Here is a 17324-nt window from a genome sequence, read left to right on the forward strand (position 1 = left end):
CAATCATCATATCGCAGAATCTCGTTCGTTCGTAACAGGAAACCAAAATGGATCCTCTCACATTTTCTACCGCCCCGAAAATAACAAATCTGGTTGTAGATTCCGGTGGTTTCATAAAGAATCATTTGCTTCAGGTAAGCAGTACCACAGCTGTCATCTTTGGTTGAATTTCGAAGAATGATGTGAACCTGATCGGGCTTCGTCACCGTGATATTTTCAGGGCATCTGCCAGAATGTGTATACAATTCCTGAAGTTGTGAATGAAATAAAAGATAAGGCAACAAAAGAGAGGTTGGCGTTTCTTCCATATAAGCTAAACTATCGGGTACCGCCACCTGAAATAATCAAGATAGGTGAGTGGATGGACGGAGTGAGCATACATGTGGTGCATTTAATAACATGGAGGAAATGAGTCCACGTGCAGGCAGGAGGCATAACGTCATGGGGTACACATTTTCTGTTTCAGTAACTGACTTCTCGAAACTCACTGGAGACTACCCAAGCTTATCGGCAGTCGATCTTAAGGTGATTGCGCTTACTTACCTACTGGAAAAGGAAAATGTGGGGACAAGTCATCTACACAAGGAACCCAAGGCAACACAGGTATGTTGCCTCGCGTCCAACTTGCTGACCCTATACCAGCTCTAAGCTTCAAGTTTAAGCTATCCTTGTGTTTTGCTTTGTTACTAACAGACATGGAACACAGGTTGTTTTTTGGTGCTATAACAAACTTTCAAAGCTACCGAGGGCAGTAAACATCAAAAAAGAATTCTGCCAAAAAGAAATGCACCGGAAGAGATATGTTCAGTGCAGCAATAGGGTTGTCTATTCTATTCCCCTACGCTGCGGAAACGAGTATATCGGCCAGACAGGAAGATGCTTGAACGATAGAATATGAGAACACTCTAATGCTGTTCTTAACAACAAACATGTGCCCTTAATGCATGTGTTGTGGCTTGTGGATGCAATGCCTTGTTTGAAAACACAGCAATTTTTTTTTTTGGGGGGGTGGGAAGGGGGAGGGAAATTATCGAAGCCATCCGCATAAAGAGCAGTCCGCCTTGTGTTAGCAATCCATCCGTCGATCTGACTGAAAAAGAGTTAATCTCTTTAGGGCACAGTTTATGATGCCTTGTAACTGGCCCATTTAAACAGGTTAGATCGCGCCTCCTAAGTTAAGAGAAGGGTGTTCCGCCTTCTATGTATTTACTTGTTTCTCTCTCTCGAATAAACCTCAGTTGTTAGAAGGTGCCTGTCTATGTCTGTTCCGCGCCACGTCATACCTATGTGAAAGAAAAAGTGTTCTTATTAAACAAGCAACAATAGTTGTATGCCTTCTGGGGATGTCTTACTGCTGCTAACTTTAGTAAAACCATACAAATCTGTTGTGTCAACAACATAGTTTTTCAAGAAATGATTCTAAATCATCAGTACAATGGCATCAGGCAACAAGTTTTGCTGATAAATACAGATACATTCGTCTCACTCTTTCCTGAAGTATTGCCGTGCCACTCTCTCCCATCAAGATGGTGCTTCTGTAGAGTAGCCTGAAAGTACATATGTATGCCATTTTCTTCCAAGTGATATGTATTCTTTTACATAAATTTCAACACTACATTCAAACTTGCTTAAATTTTGACGTTAGACAATCATTTCTGGGAATCTGTGGTGTACAGCTTGGGACAAAAGTTCACGGCACTGGCGCATTTCTTCATCGGAGCGGTCCCCTGCCTGTTACCACAAAGAAATCAAATAAGAAACGGGTGACTGGCTATTCTATCAATCTCTTAGTAAGTGTGTCCGTTCTTGTTTGCTGCTAGGATGTCACTCCAATGGAAAAATGCGACACCATGGTGTTTCGTAAACTTTTGTCCCAAGCTGTACCAGCGGCATGGTCAAGTCGATGAAAGCGTCCGCTAGTTGGTGGTAGCCAAGGTCGTGCTGGGCGGTGGTGGGTTTGAATCATACCACCGGCTGTGCTGTCCGAAGTTTTCCCTGGGTTTTCCGGCAGACCTTCCAGACAAAGGTCTGCACAGTTCCCCCTGAAGTCGCCCAGGATGCATACTGTGTCCCCCACTCCTTCCTGGTGTCTTCTCTCCACGTCTGTATGCTGCTCATAGCCACAGTTGCTTCACGGCACTAGCACTGAACTAGATAAAAATCTATAGGGATTGCTCACGTGACGTCGCTCGCAGAGAAGCCCCACAGTTGCTAGTGGACTTGCTGCCATCATGTAGGTCCTGGGCCCTAATTTTCCTCACCCTCATCGCATTTGCAGTTCCTTTAGGTGTTTCTAATTCCTTGTACTGTGTGTATAATATTCCTTGTAATTGTCGTGCGTTCAACATGAATAGTCTTCTGAATAGCATGTTGCAGTGAATGAAAGCCAACATTTGCTGGCACTGGTGTCACCTTTTCTGAGCTAGTGCCCTCTAGAGGGGCTGATGTCAGTGAGTAAACCGTATTTCACTCCCTGACCAATGACCAAACGGAATGAGTGTCTAAATGAATTGCTGTGTTGCAAAAATTTCTTCTTGTCATCCTGGATTTAAGATTAATTCACGTTATCCTAGTAATGAGAGGTATCTATGTGTATCTGTCCTTAAAAAAACATGCAAACTTCATTGAACCATTTTTAACCAGGAGGTGGTGACCCTATTATGAAGTGGTAGTCATACAAGTTGCCCCCTTCCATGTAGTGCCAAAGCTGTAGGTCTAACCATGGTTGCAAAATCTGCTAATTTGTTACCTGGTGGGAAATGTGTTAGAGTGTGTCTCAGCTAAACAGATAAAATGATGCTTTGGGATTTTGGGATGTTTGAATGCGGTTATGCCATTTGGGTGGAAACATGACCAATCAGTGGAAAGACGTGCACAAAATGAGGTTTGGAGGAATCCTGGGAAATGGGCAGGATTATGGTGTGCACAATCAATTCCTGATACGGCTATCAAACTATAATTAAAGCTTTCTACAAATACATTGTTGCAAGCAGTCTGTGACCCAGAGCTATGTTAATGTGTATGTATTTATGTAAAGCAGGGTGGTAGCAAACTAGAGCTGCTCTGTAGTTGTAATAGCTATAGCTAGTTGTAAACGCTTCCTTCGGTGTTAAGGAACACAGAACATCTTGAGATCTGTGATGTAGGATTTTTCAGAAACACCCTCAAGAACCACAGATTGGTGTACTGCAGTTATGTTGGGCATTAATTGCTGGCCCACATGATGCATATGGCACAGTGTAAAACACTGCGTGAAAGCAACGTCTACAATATGCTGAGCCTATACATCCAGAGGAGCCTCATACTGGTCACATAGATTTTGGCCTTGCATAAAGGGGAGATACTATTGTTGTCAAGGCATCATTGCGGCTGACAGAAAACATTAACACAGCTACATGTCATTCTTCGTTTCTATTGGCTATGGCGTATCCATGACTTTTATATGCTGCATAAAAATCAGGACCCTCTTGACATGCTGTCCACCATACAGAAAACCAGTCTTGTGCATGAAATTTTACGCTGTGCGTAACATGCACCGTTTCACGCAGTGAAATGCGCTCTATCTGGATCCACCTTAACTGATTACAGACCAGGTGCTGCTCATCAGACAAGATTTGTATGCACTTTATTGTGCTTAGCAAATGGAAAATTCTCTGTTTTATTTAACTTGATTTTATTTTATGATTACTTTGTGTGTGTGTGTTTGTATGTGCAGACTGTATACTGTACTGCATGCGTAGGTAGTGCAACGTTCTTTCCACATAATAACGATCAGTGGTGGCCTTACATTAAGTGCAGCAACTGTAAGCACAGCATAAACAGTTTGATAAGTGCGAACTGAAGCAGCAGCTGTGAGAAGTACTGACTTTCGAATAAACCTACGCACCTTCAATTAGCATCCAACTTGTTCACAACAGCGTGACTATTCTGAAACTAATTGTTCTTCTAGATTCTTCCACATGGGATGCAAATGGACAGAACAGTTCTTCCGGGGCATTTCCTATCATCTGGAGAGGTATGTGCTCTACCTTGTATATCAATGTACAGGGTGTTCCACTCGCTATTGGCCCTGTTTTCTGCATTAAACGTAAAATAACCAACGTATGGAAATGAAATTCTAGGTGTGCTTACTGTGCTCTATGGGATGAACGATGATGTCAAATGAAGTGCTGAAAGTCGCCGCCCTTTGCATGCAGATGCCGTTATATTGATCCTAATCAATTAGCTTTCGCAAATGGCAAGAGACAGAATCCTGTGAGATATACTGGCAGCTGATGTGCTTACATGCACTATGTATCATGCACACTAAATGATGACAAAATTATGACTTTGCCTGGTTGCAGAAAGTTTTTTTATGGACCAGTTTGGGGGGGGGGGGTTGTGTTTCCAAGGTTATTCATTTTTTCGCTAGTATGCTCCATCGAAGCATCTGTGAAGGACAAGCTATTTCTCAATTAATCCTCGTGTGTTGATATGGCCACAAGCAGCAGTTATCATTGTACAGTTGTCATATCATCCTTGTTCTCATTGAATAGCCATGTATGACTGGACATGATTTTGACTCTTGTACACCAACATGCAAATTTCAGGACAAGAAGAGCGGCACACATCACACTTCTGTGGAATGCATGAATAACTGTATTCATGGGACAGAAAGCGAAGTAGAAGTTGAGAAAGATAACAGTGACAGTCAAGGCAATGAAGACACCACAGAGACAAATGCATATCTCAGTGATGAGGACAGTTCCTGGGTTACTCCTACAAATATAGAAGATGTGAAGAGAGCAATGGGAGAGCTGAGAGTGGATGATGCTGAGATTCCAGTTGCATGTCTTTCTACTGATTTTGCGATCCAAGTAAGAAATGAAGTCTTTAGGATTGATGACGGAGTGAACTTCTGCTTAGACTCATTAGTACCATAGCATGCTGAACAAAGGCAAAAACATGCTTATGAATCCTTATTGGCTGCGCTGCATTTTAGGCAGCTTTTGTATTTCTATATGTGAAAGACTCTTGCCTTTTGATTGGGGGTGAAATGCATGCTGGAGGTAGAGCAATTCTAAAATTATTTACCTGGTTCTCATGGTAAGACCTCTTTGATCATTCTCAAGAGCAGCAATTATCTTCCTTGGCATATCCTGTCATTTGTCTCTTCCAAACTTCCACATTGTTGTTATTCTTGAGGACAGAACTACCCAAAACCCGGTGAATAATGTTGCTGGCATTAAAAAAGCACTGTATTCTCCACAGCTGCCAAAAATTTGTAGGCTTCAAATGGACTTTCCTTATCATGTCGCAGCCTGGCGCCTCTTGGTAAACATTGCTCTAGCTGATCTTAGCAAGACATCACAAGGAGTGACACCATGCCCTGCAGTTGTTTCTCTTGTAATTTTGCCATTTCTATGCATGGTTCACACTAGTCCTTAAAACCCTTTAATACCCTGGAATTTTTTTTACAGTCCTTGAAAACCCTTGATTTTGCATCTTTTTCTTGTTCTCGTGGAGCTGCTTGTCCACATTACGGTTTTCCGGAGTCTGAACTGTAGTTTCGAAACCACAGGAGTTAACACTCTTGGCAACAGGAATCAGCAACAAGAAATGAACCGCGCCCTTTATTCTGTTGATAAATTTTTCTTTCTTTACTATGATCTTTAAAATTCAGTAGTTGTCAATCGCATCTGTGAACTGATATTGTGCAGTCCCCATGTACTCTCTCATGTGATACCAGTAGCTTATAAACATTTCTGCAAAATATTGAAGCCCCGATCATAAACTGTGTTTCACATTCCAGAAAAAATTACGTCTGAACCTGAAAAGGTCCAGACGTAATTGAACGAATTGAATTAACTGAATTTTTGTTCCAAAATTCAGGGGAACCATGCTATGGGCTCTGTGATGAAATCTGGAAGGAAACTGGTCTCCATAACCTATACACCCCTTCCTGCTAAAGCCATAGTATTTTTCCTCATTATTCTATGCATCTTGGTGTGAAAATTCACCCAAACTCCCTCATTTATCTGACACAATAAATGCTAGATATGTACTCCATTTACCAGATTATTAATCGCAATGCAAAAGAACTCTTGGAAGTCTTTGGTGCCATCACCCAAGAAGCTCTACAAGCCATATGTTATAATTCCTCCACAGGGATTAAGTTCTGTATCCAACTTTTTTGTGAACTGCATCCTAAAAATAACACCTATGCAAAAGTAAATACGTTGGCACAAAATATCCCGTAGCATCTATAATATTTGATTCTATGTGAAAAAATTGTCATAATGGTGCATCTTAGAGATTATTAAGCAACACGGAAGGATCTTTCCTTCTTGTTCTGTCCCTTACAAACACACCCATTCAGTTTTCGAACAAATAATGTGTTCCGAAATCGTGGGTGTAATCTGCAGGGAACTCCAGAAGAACTAGAGTGCCATGCTGCAATGCCAGGGACAATTTACAAAGGTTTTTGTTGTTTCTAGTAATGAATTAATATACCTTTTATTGTGATTATTAATGAACTAAATTAATTGAACTGGACAAATTTGTTGGCTAGACAAACAAGTTGCTGGTGCTTTTCATCAAAATAGATGTTTAAATGGCATCTGGGCGATTCCACGCGAAATCATCCAGCGGACCTGCTCGGCCCTCACAAAACTATCGCGAATTTTTACGAAAATTTTTTTAGCAGTCCCTAATAGTGCAAAACGACACACCACGAAACATTTCTTCCCAAATATCAATGTGGCGGGTGCTACACACGAGCAAAGTTCGCAGCACTGGCGAAAAACCGTGCCTGGCGTGAACGGCAGCTGCGGCTCATAGAAAGCACCTAGAACTGTGCGGTTTTCTTTTGCGTATAGAGGAAACCATGCTTTACACGGCGCTCAAATCCAGGTTGTCGTGCTGTAATCGGTGCTGGTATACAAAGGCCGGAAGTTTCGCAATTTTCCTCCTACTTCGCGATTTTTTTGTGGAAAATCAAACCATTAAATTTTAATGAATATTTTTTCCTGTCAAGGCCCTAAGGAATACTTCAACAGGAAAAATCGCCAGACACGTAACTTTCATAGTCATTGCAGGAAAAAAAGAGGAAGTACGCGATTTTTCAAAAATTCGCTACAATCGAGCGTAAAACACGCAATGAAGAGGTCGGAAGAGACGCCTGAAACCAAAACAGTTTTATAGAACGAGCCTTCCTCTACAACATATTAAAAAATCTCGAGGGTGTTTTTTCGTATACAGGAGAAAATAATTTTTTTGTAGTAGAGGGTATTACGACCACAGTGACCCACGTTGCATGTGTCCAGTGGGGTGCTATACTTGTTTCTTGGGCTCCTGTTTTAATTCTTTTGATTTTCACTTTTTCTCTGGTCTGGTTGGGTTTTAATGAGCAAGCAATATGCTGTGGTACAGACTTCTGCAAGGTTACCATAGCCTTTGCTTCTGTAGCATAACACGCGTATTGCAATCCTGGGTGGTTAAGTTTATGGCATTGTTTCCGGTGTGCACGGTGCCGGCAACGGAGATTGGGGATTAGCGGTGATGGGCAGGTCTAAGTAATACTTTTTGTCGTGTGAGCTAAAGCCCTGCGGGGATGAGCTTTTTCACATCTGCAGCCTATCCGAAAAATCTGCGTCTCCCACGGCACGCAGCAATAGTTCAGTTTCTATGCTCGATATATCAGGCCAATTTTCCAGGAAATAAACGTTCCCGTCAGCACAAAGCAGAAAAAAAAAAAGAAACAAAAAAAGCTGTCACCAAACTTCATCCACACGGGCGACTTCCTCTCTCTCGTTCCGACAGTGAAAACCCCGGAGCGGCATAGCTTTTTAGCGAGGACAGGTCCTGAGCGTCCATGATGCTACCAAAGGATACACGACAGCAAGTACAGATTTAGCTTCCACGAAAGATTATACGGCACCAAGCACAGCAACACATTTTGCACCAAACGGGATAAGTATAGAGTTTATTGCAAGTGAAACGCAAGATCGGCGCCGAACGCGCACCTCGACTCGAGACGCCAGAGCCAGAGATCTCTCTCAGATGCGCGAGCTGCTTTCGTACACCTTGTACTCTATCTTCTGTACCTAGTGTGAAGCAAACTGATGGCGCAATCTCGCGGTTTATCCGAGTCTGACCCGCTCCTGATCTGGCGCCATCCACGTCCGATCCGCAGATCACAACAAGCGTCCATATTTCATCCGAACCCAAAAGTTTCTTGCGGATATCCGCGGGTATACGCTTCCATACACGAGTGGTGCGAGGCTTTATATAGCTGTGAGCCTCACTGGAACCTAGGACAGCATGGACGATGAACCACCACCACGAGATTCCGTCGTTTCCAGTACTGCCATGTAAATGACTTTTTTGCACGTTCGTCTTTTCCTCTAGCGTTATAATTTGTTAGACTTTTCGTGGTTAATATTTTTGCTGAATTGTTCAGCATTCAGTTAAAGGAAACTTTCATCAACTGAACCTGCATCTACGCGCCTATAATATTCATACTGGTGAATTGGAACTCCACAGCGCTCAACTGGAGCCATGTTCCTTTGGTCCGGGTGGCTGTCATATTGAAAACCAACCAGAAAAAAAATCGGAAATACGAATAATTAAAACGGGAGCCCAAGAAACAAATATAGCACCCCGCCGGATACATGCAATGTGGGTCAGTGGCCGTAATACCCTCTACTACAAAAAAATTATTTTCTAGAGTATACGAAAAAACACCCTCGAGATTTTTTAATATGTTGTAGAGGAAGGCTCATTCTATAAAACTGCGTTGGTTTCAGGCGTCTCTTCCGACCTCTTCATTGCGTGTTTTACGCTCGATTGTAGCGAATTTTTGAAAAATCGCGTACTTCCTCTTTTTTTCCTGCAATGACTATGAAAGTTACGTGTCTGGCGATTTTTCCTGTTGAAGTATTCCTTAGGGCCTTGACAGGAAAAAATATTCATTAAAATTTAATGGTTTGATTTTCCACAAAAAAATCGCGAAGTAGGAGGAAAATTGCGAAACTTCCGGCCTTTGTATACCAGCACCGATTACAGCACGACAACCTGGATTTGAGCGCCGTGTAAAGCATGGTTTCCTCTATACGCAAAAGAAAACCGCACAGTTCTAGGTGCTTTCTATGAGCCGCAGCTGCCGTTCACGCCAGGCACGGTTTTTCGCCAGTGCTGCGAACTTTGCTCGTGTGTAGCACCCGCCACATTGATATTTGGGAAGAAATGTTTCGTGGTGTGTCGTTTTGCACTATTAGGGACTGCTAAAAAAATTTTCGTAAAAATTCGCGATAGTTTTGTGAGGGCCGAGCGGGTCCGCTGGATGATTTCGCGTGGAATCGCCCATCTGCCTTATTGAGCTACAGAAATATGATGCAGATGCAGCAAGCCTTACGGTGAGTTTGCTTGCAGTGAAAAGGCCATGTGGCAGTTGTTCCTTCCTTACTTTTGTAGATAGTGGGGACATAATTGAATCTTGGAAGACATAGACTAGTTCCCAAATTATGAATCCATACCTCCAAGATGACCTCATACTTCTGTGTCTACATGCTTCTGAGATGGCACTTGAATCACTTTTCAGGTGACATTGAACAGGTTTCCTCAACAAACTTATTTTTTTGTCAAATGAAATTATTTAGAAAGGCCTAACTCTGTTAATTGCCAGAAAAATCTTTAAAAAAACAAACAATGGCTCCCAATTTTTGAAAATAATTTATGATCTTTTGACTCACCCTGTATGTGCAGCATTTAAAAACATGAATTTCCTGTGAAATCATCGGGGCCCTAAATAATCGTACCATATAGGGACCTGATTTCACATTAAAACTGTTTGTGACCTTTCTTATCCTTTCCAGAATGTGCTGATACAAATGGGCCTAAAGGCAACTTCAGTTGACGGGATGATGATAAGGCGAGCGCAGACATTCATACTGCGTTGTCATGCCTGCTTTGCGTGAGTTTTCCCCGTACACCTTCTATGTGCATGGTCCTGGAGCTAAGGTTTACATTTTTTATGCTGAACCTGTTCTGCAAATAAGCAACAGCTTTGTATTTGAAATGCTTGTAGAGTGGGGTAGCATGACCACACATTATTTCTGAGCCGTTCTCATTTCGTGGTGTTTCACTCTGCTATCTTGTTGTCAATTCTGATAGGTTACCACCAGTCATAAATTGTGCTTTCCTGTGGAGAGTGATCCAATGAGAAGGGAATCTGCTTGTTGTTAGCAGGGACTGAAACCAGAACCAAACCGAGAACCGCTTGGAACTGAAATTTTTCAGGAACCAGAACACAACTGGAAATTCTGGTCACCCATGAACCAAAACCATAAACAGAATAAAAAATACAATTCTGGTTTCCGTTTCGTAACATACGGTCCACATGTAGAATCATACTGGCCAGCGAAACTAATACGCCTGCACCTTCAGTGTTAGGGGTACGCACGCTGATATCGACAGGTTATCATGTAGGCGATACTAGAATATTGGTTATCTACGCTAGAAAATTGTTGGTCATGTATAGGGCCAGGATTTTTAGGCACTAAAAAAGTGCGAAATAGGCAGGCATTTAGGCCCTAAAAACAGAAATAGGCAAATATAGGCACAATAACATTGTAAGCTTCTATTGACTCATTTCTTCACTATTCTCGTAGCACGGCACAATGTAAGTCGTTCTCAAGTTTGCAAGCTTGAAACTTGATCTGTTTGCTCTAAATAGGGCCTTGTAGCGGGAGAAGCTTCTTTCCACGTCACGTGACGTCACAGGTGCAAACTTGAAACATGAAATCTTCAGCAGTGTGGAAAGGGCCCGATTCTTTTGAATGAGTGCCTCATCTTCGTGGTGGCTCTGGAGCCTTTCCCTTCCAGGTTTTGGAGCGCAGAGCAGACACGTTGTAGGATCTTTAGAGATTCATTCAAAGAAATGCCAACTGTTTCTAGCTTTTTCATGTTCGTCGACAGGCAGGAGAAATTTTCGGTTCACTGCGTTGTACTGATGGCAACCAACCGATGCGGTGAGCAGCCTTGTTAACTAACTCTACTCTACGACAGGAGACACAAAAAGCTAGCCTCACACGAGTTTCTGTTACGGAGGTTACATGTCCGTGAGTCACAGAGGCCCACGGTAGGAGGCTATCGAGGGGATCAACGTATCCCTCTTAAGAAGGGTCGATGAGTCACAGGGGTGCAGAAAAGATGGCTATCGGAGGGGTCAACATATTTTTCAGGCTTTGTGACGCGATGGTTGCCCTATATAGTCGTCAAGGTTGCGACGAGAATAAATATGTGTTGGAAGGGGACAAAACCTCCCGTTCTGCCATGATATACAGGGTGTCCCAGAAAACGTGCCATTGAATTATAATAAAAAAACTAGGCCACCTAGAATCATGCGGTTAACGGCATTTGTCCTTATTAGGATTTTGCCACCTCCTCATGTGATTGTCATGTATTGTAAGTTTAATTATGTAAATATTTGCAAACTCAACTCGGAAATTTGCCAAGTGAAGGTCACTTTTTTACCCCACCAATATGAAGAGCGAGCAGAATTCACTCAAATTCATGGCAATTGACAGTGATACCTATGAGCTATCCCATCGAAAAAAATAGCCGAACATCATGCTTTTCCGAGCACCAGACCATAACGCGCGATGACTTTTTGAGCGCAATCACTCACAGTCCGACGAGAGGAGGTTCCAAAGCCAGCCCACAGAGTGATAGTAGGAAAAGAAGCAGTTCCTAAAATTGGGAGAGGGCAAGCATTATCCCAACGAAAGTCGGACGTGATAAGCCATGCCTGTGTTATCTCTTTCTGCGATGCCGCGGCGGGCTGGGTTTCCAACCTCCTTTCGTCGGACCGACAAAGATTGCGCTGAAAAATTCACTTTGCGCTATCCTGTGGGAGCTGCGTAGAGCATGCTGTTCGGCTATTTTTTTCGATGAAATAGCTCCTGAATATCCCTGCCCATTATCATTAATTTGACTAAATTAGACACGCTCTTCACATTGGTGGGGTAAAAAAGTGACCTTTACTTGGCAAATTTCAGACTTAAGCTCGCAAAAATTTACATAATTAAACTTAGGTTACGTGACATTCACATCAGGAGGTGGCAAAACCAGAGTAAGAGCAAATGCCGTTGACCGCATGACTCTTGGTGGTGTAGTTTTTTTATTATAATTCAATGACACGTTTTCTGGGACACCCTGTATAACATGGAAGTAAGAAGGTCCGGTCCCAAATTGCCTCGAATAGGCAATTCTAGGCACGAAACTTGGAAAAGGCATTTATGCATGAAAATGTCCAGTTTAGGCATTTATAGGCATTTTTAGGCAAATGCCTAAAAATCCTGGCCCTAGTCATGTATCAGCGCGTTGACAGTAGCCTAAACTTGAACATGGTCACTCCCCACCGCCACTTGCAACAGGCACTTCGATAAAGCTTTTCATCTGCATGGTCTTTGTCAAATCCATAGCCAATAAACGTTGCCCAATGCTACACTGAATGTCGTCCATGTGCAATGTGTTCTTTACTACCAGGTTGATGCAGTTTGGGCAGAGAGACATCTGTCAGACAGTGATCCAGGATTTTAACACAAAATGGGCCTATACGCTAGTTTTTGTCACGCGACACTCAGCCGTCTCATTCGACCATCATACTGAAAAGCGACGGAAGAAAAATTCGGCACCCGCTGGGCTTCGAACCGTGAATCTTCAAGTTATGAGGCGGATACTTTATTCCTCGGCTACTGCCGTAACGGAGATTCAGCAACAAATCATGCTATCAACAAAGCTTGATCACGCTGTATGATAAGCTAGACACATTCTGTGTTACCCGGCCTTTGTCAGCATGATTATTAATTTTTAATGATGAGAGTCCTGGTGCAAGACTGTGGGGAATTTTTCCAAGCAATCTTCCAATGACATGCCGAATAAGATGCACAGATGTGGCATCTCCTCAGTGCTTAAACAATTAAAACATAGAAAATACCATATTTTTAGCAAAAATTCGTGACAATATTCATGTGGAGGTGCTATGTCGCCTGCGCAATCATCCCACTTCACCAAGCAGAAATGCTGGGGCAAATCCCTGAATTTATGGTAGTATGATATCACGAAGACTGAACCATGAAGGAGCTTACGACAGCCTCTGTAGCCTGTTACATTCTGGGAGCTTGCTTGAAGGAGGGGTCATCTCTCTTTCGAGGTAGCTTCCCTCAAATGTACCCACTCTGTGACGACAGACATTGAGGAAGGTGAGGAAGCCGCCTACCTAAGTCAGCCCCTCTGTGCCCTAGAAGTGCATAGTTGCAGCACACCCGTGCTGTGTGTTACTCCTAAAATAACCTAAAAAAATTCATGACATGCACTTCAGAGCCGTGCCTACATCACATGGTCGTGTATAGGCCACGGACACATACTTGTGGCAGGAACCAAAAATAAACCAGTTTCCTTATTTTGGTTACCGGCAACCGTAACCGAACCCTTTGTAGAGTTCTTGAGGTGAACCATAACTGAACTGATGTTTGTTTCGGTTTCAGTCCCCAGTTATTAGACAGAATTGTTGCAGAAACTGTGTCTGAATTGCTTGCTGTTAGCCAACCGTCATTGAAATGCTCAGGCTTCACTGGAGACATGATTGTAATTGGCAGCCTTACGTTAGCAGAAATATAACTCTACAGCCAGACTGAATAGAGATGCTAGAAGTCTTATGTATCACTTTCATTTGTTCTGTACAGGACGACTAAAATAATGACTAAAGAATTCTGTCCCACATGTGGCAACAGAACACTGAAGCGAGTTTCTGTCTCTCTTGATGCTGATGGAAATACCACATTGTTTATCAACTTCAAAAAACCAATCAATATTCGTGGAAAGCGGGTAAGGACATGATTTTATGTGTATCTTATTTTCTTAGCTCCCTAATGTGAAAGCGTTGTTTCATGACAGATGCTGTTGTGGAATTCTTATGGGTATGTTGCTATACAGCGTGATTTAAAACAATGTTGTATTCAAGATAAGGCCTCTTATGAAGTCCTTCTGATAGGCTGTTTGCGTGGCAGTCTAGTTATGCTAGTTGACAAAAGTGTTGATATACAGCAACGTTAGCATCGCTCACAGAGGGACGTACCAACGTTGCCACGGTACTTGCAAATGCTGAGCATTTCTGTGCACAATCTGTTCAAGAAGAATGCTCAACAATTGAACCTCTGTATGCAATAAGGGGACAAGTCAAAACATCCGAAACCGAGAAATTGGGCCTGATCTGGTTGTCCGTCCCATTGACACGCATGCATTTCCTGTTTTTTACCCTCCTGTAGCGGGCCAATAAATTGCAATACGGTCCTAAATTTACTTTGGCAGGTACATACTGATATGTAGACGTCATTGCAGCAAAAATAGTAAAAAGGGGACAAGTCGACTTATCCCCTTATTGCATACAGAGGTTCAATTGTGAATAGCTGCAGAACGTTGCAGAAACTCTGATAGTGTGCAGCTTTTATCGACTGTGTAGAAGCATAGTGGTCCTATGGTGATAAGCAGTAAATGATAAAATGTGTGTGATACTGATTGCTCATGGAAGAAGGCAGCTTTTACTTTGTAAGCTTTGCTTTGCTTCAGCTATAAAAAATTACTTAGTGCAAAATTACATGAGAAGTACCTCGTAAGTTGATGAAAACATTCTTTAGCAATATGCACCATTAATCATCCATTAGTATGTGCAGATGGTAAATGACCCTTGAAGTAAACAAACAAGTAAAAAAGTAACTCTCCATTGGTATATTGTTGTTATAAAACCTTCGTGCATTTCAAGACAATGGTTTTGCTGGAACTTAATGTTACGACTGCTGCTAAACATTATTATTTTTAGTCTTGTTGCTCAAGTACATGTGTAGGAGCACTAGGAAAGTAAAAACTGCTTCTACATGAAAGGAAGAAACCAGTTGTCCTTAAGAATTACAACTCTCTGACATTCAGAAAAGAAATAAATGAACAGGATTGAGATATAGTGCACTTGCACGGAGGTGGAAGAAGAGGAAACGTGTGTGGCAGGGGCCAGATGAAAATAAAGGCATCTCACATTGAAGGTGTCTTGCATATAGCAGTTATTGAAAGAGCCAGACGGTGGCAGGACCTCCTCAACTACATGACAGACTCCTGGTGCTGTCCATCTTTTTCAACGACCACCATATTTCAATCTTACATGTGTTGCGTTTGTCAGTTTGTGCGCTCCAGCCTCAGAGGAGTTACTTTCCGACCCAATGACATGATTTTATTTACGATTAGAAGTATGATTTGGAAATAAGACTACCATGAGAAAGTACTGTGTAAAAAAAAAAAAAGAAAACAGGAATTGCAGGAACTGGGCCTTGTATTTTGAGCTATTACCTATCCACTGTCAAGGTGTCTAAACAAACTCTTTTTTCGATAGATTCCTAGTTTCATACCCAGCTCTATGAGCCAGCAGAATTATGTGGCATATCTGCGTCAAATGTCTATAAGCAGTGCTTTATGGTTTAAATGTGTTTCTTTCCCAGTTTTCTCTGCCAATGCCCAAGGGAGGAAAGCATGCTAACAATCCTATCCTGTGTGAAGATCAACGTATCCCACAAAACCGTCCTTCTAAGATGGCACTGCGTAAATTGGATGCATTGGACCCTGACTATGTCACAAATTCATCACCCTTTAAAATTAATGATGTATACAGCCGTTCAGCACATTTGGATGTCAGGCTGCGTCACCGGGGTGCAAGGGACCCAAACACATTCAGGAAGAATACAGGCAATCATAAAAAGAGGAAATAAAGCAGCGGGGAAAAAAAAAACCTTTTGGTTTGCCTTGTAACTTCACACACATGTGTACTATGTTTACCTATAAATGTATTTGCTCAACTCTAAGGTGCAATGCTTTCTGTAACTGCTTGACATCTAGCTGTCCGACTGTGTTCATTACATTTGAGTAAATATGGCATTATGTAATTTGTCCATTTTTGCAGTCTGGCCATTTGCCTGAGACAATAGACAACGTTTACATCAAATATTTTATTTGTCTGTAGCACTGCCCCACAAGACTGTTAAAGGGACTCTGAACAGATATTATAGTCTCTAGTGACTGTATTACATGACAGGGCACTTTTCCATTGATATTGATTCCACCAATAATGTCTACAAAAACAGGCAGACGAGCACTTCACTGCAGACAGTGTTGTTGGTATCTTCGCTTGAGCTGCCTAAGCAACATTACTGTACATGTCACTTGTGCACGTTGTGCAGGCATGCAGAGCTATTTTCAACAAAAAATTGTCTGCATAAAATGTGCAAGATGGTGTCATCAGAATATGTGCCAGATGAAGTTGGCACACAAGAACCATGAACTCTGCAGAAGCTAAGTTTAGGAAATCCCTCAGATCTGTAAAGCACATATTTGCTGCATATCAGAGTATTTACTACACACTGGTTGCTGCGTTGAATATGATGGCATGACACTTAGTGGAAGTATCCACACAATTGTACAGATGTACTGAACAAAATCCCAGTTGTCACAAGGCAGGCATAATGCAAGCAACAAGTACAGACACACAAGATCATACAGGGGTTTTGCAACCGCTGTGCAGGCAGTAGTTTTGTATAAACTACTCATAGTTATCTGAAGTATCCAATATTAAACGAAGTTGCAACCAATGAAAGCCCAGCCATTCTTGCCCTGGTCTACTGAATATCTTGCATGCCTGAAATTTACACTATCCCTCTTTAAAGGGGTCACATATTCAACCTTCATTCTGGAGGCACAAAGCTGTACTTCTAGACCATATAGCAAGATACTGAAGTTGAATGTGCAGAAACTGAGTACAATAAATACATGTTTTTAACCTGGCCTGCTTGAAGACCAGTGAATTAAAGATATGATACGTATATCTCCCTCTGCAGCCCGTTACTGATACCATGAATAGTTACTTGTCAAGCTCTATGGGCGTATACTACATCCACTCACCACATGCCAGGAGAAGACATTAAAGTGAATGGCATTGTTGTGTGTACAACATCTTGTATTCTACAGCAATATGTTAAAAGCATGTTCCAAGACACCTTCCTGCTGCAAAGAGATATGCAAGGACTACCGAATTAAAAAAGTGTGCAAAACAGATATGGGAAATGCTTCATCTCCTCTTCGCTTGAAGTGCTCATTAACGTGTGTCAGACAACCAAATCCCTTCTGTTCAGTCAACCTGACTTTGGTACTTGACTGGGCAAAATAATGCTAGAGACACCACATATTATAAGAGTGCACAATTGAAGTGTCAAGCAAAATAGGACACCTCTGCATTCATTTAACAG

General features: G+C 42.1%; 1 protein-coding gene across 1 annotated transcript; it reads left to right on the forward strand.

Annotated features, from left to right (window-relative positions):
* LOC135377803 (RNA-binding protein NOB1-like) lies at positions 1-16863 on the forward strand. The gene is made up of 8 exons (XM_064610492.1): positions 1-134; positions 221-353; positions 467-603; positions 3950-4015; positions 4590-4856; positions 9855-9952; positions 13728-13869; positions 15528-16863. The coding sequence occupies exons 1-8, from the start codon at positions 48-50 to the stop codon at positions 15792-15794; spliced, it is 1197 nt and encodes a 398-aa protein (XP_064466562.1). The 5' UTR covers positions 1-47; the 3' UTR covers positions 15795-16863.
* The last annotated feature ends 461 nt before the right edge of the window (positions 16864-17324 follow it).

Source organism: Ornithodoros turicata, chromosome 1 (assembly GCF_037126465.1).
Source record: "Ornithodoros turicata isolate Travis chromosome 1, ASM3712646v1, whole genome shotgun sequence".
Lineage (NCBI taxonomy): Eukaryota > Metazoa > Arthropoda > Arachnida > Ixodida > Argasidae > Ornithodoros > Ornithodoros turicata.

What these genes read in the sequence shown, in the direction of transcription:
- LOC135377803 (XM_064610492.1), top strand. Translation starts at nt 48, where the DNA reads ATGGATCCTCTCACATTTTCTACCGCCCCGAAAATAACAAATCTGGTT. An exon ending in CTACTGATTTTGCGATCCAA is followed by an intron (nt 4,857 to 9,854) that starts GTAAGAAATGAA and finishes TATCCTTTCCAG; the next exon opens with AATGTGCTGATACAAATGGG. An exon ending in TCAATATTCGTGGAAAGCGG is followed by an intron (nt 13,870 to 15,527) that starts GTAAGGACATGA and finishes TTTCTTTCCCAG; the next exon opens with TTTTCTCTGCCAATGCCCAA.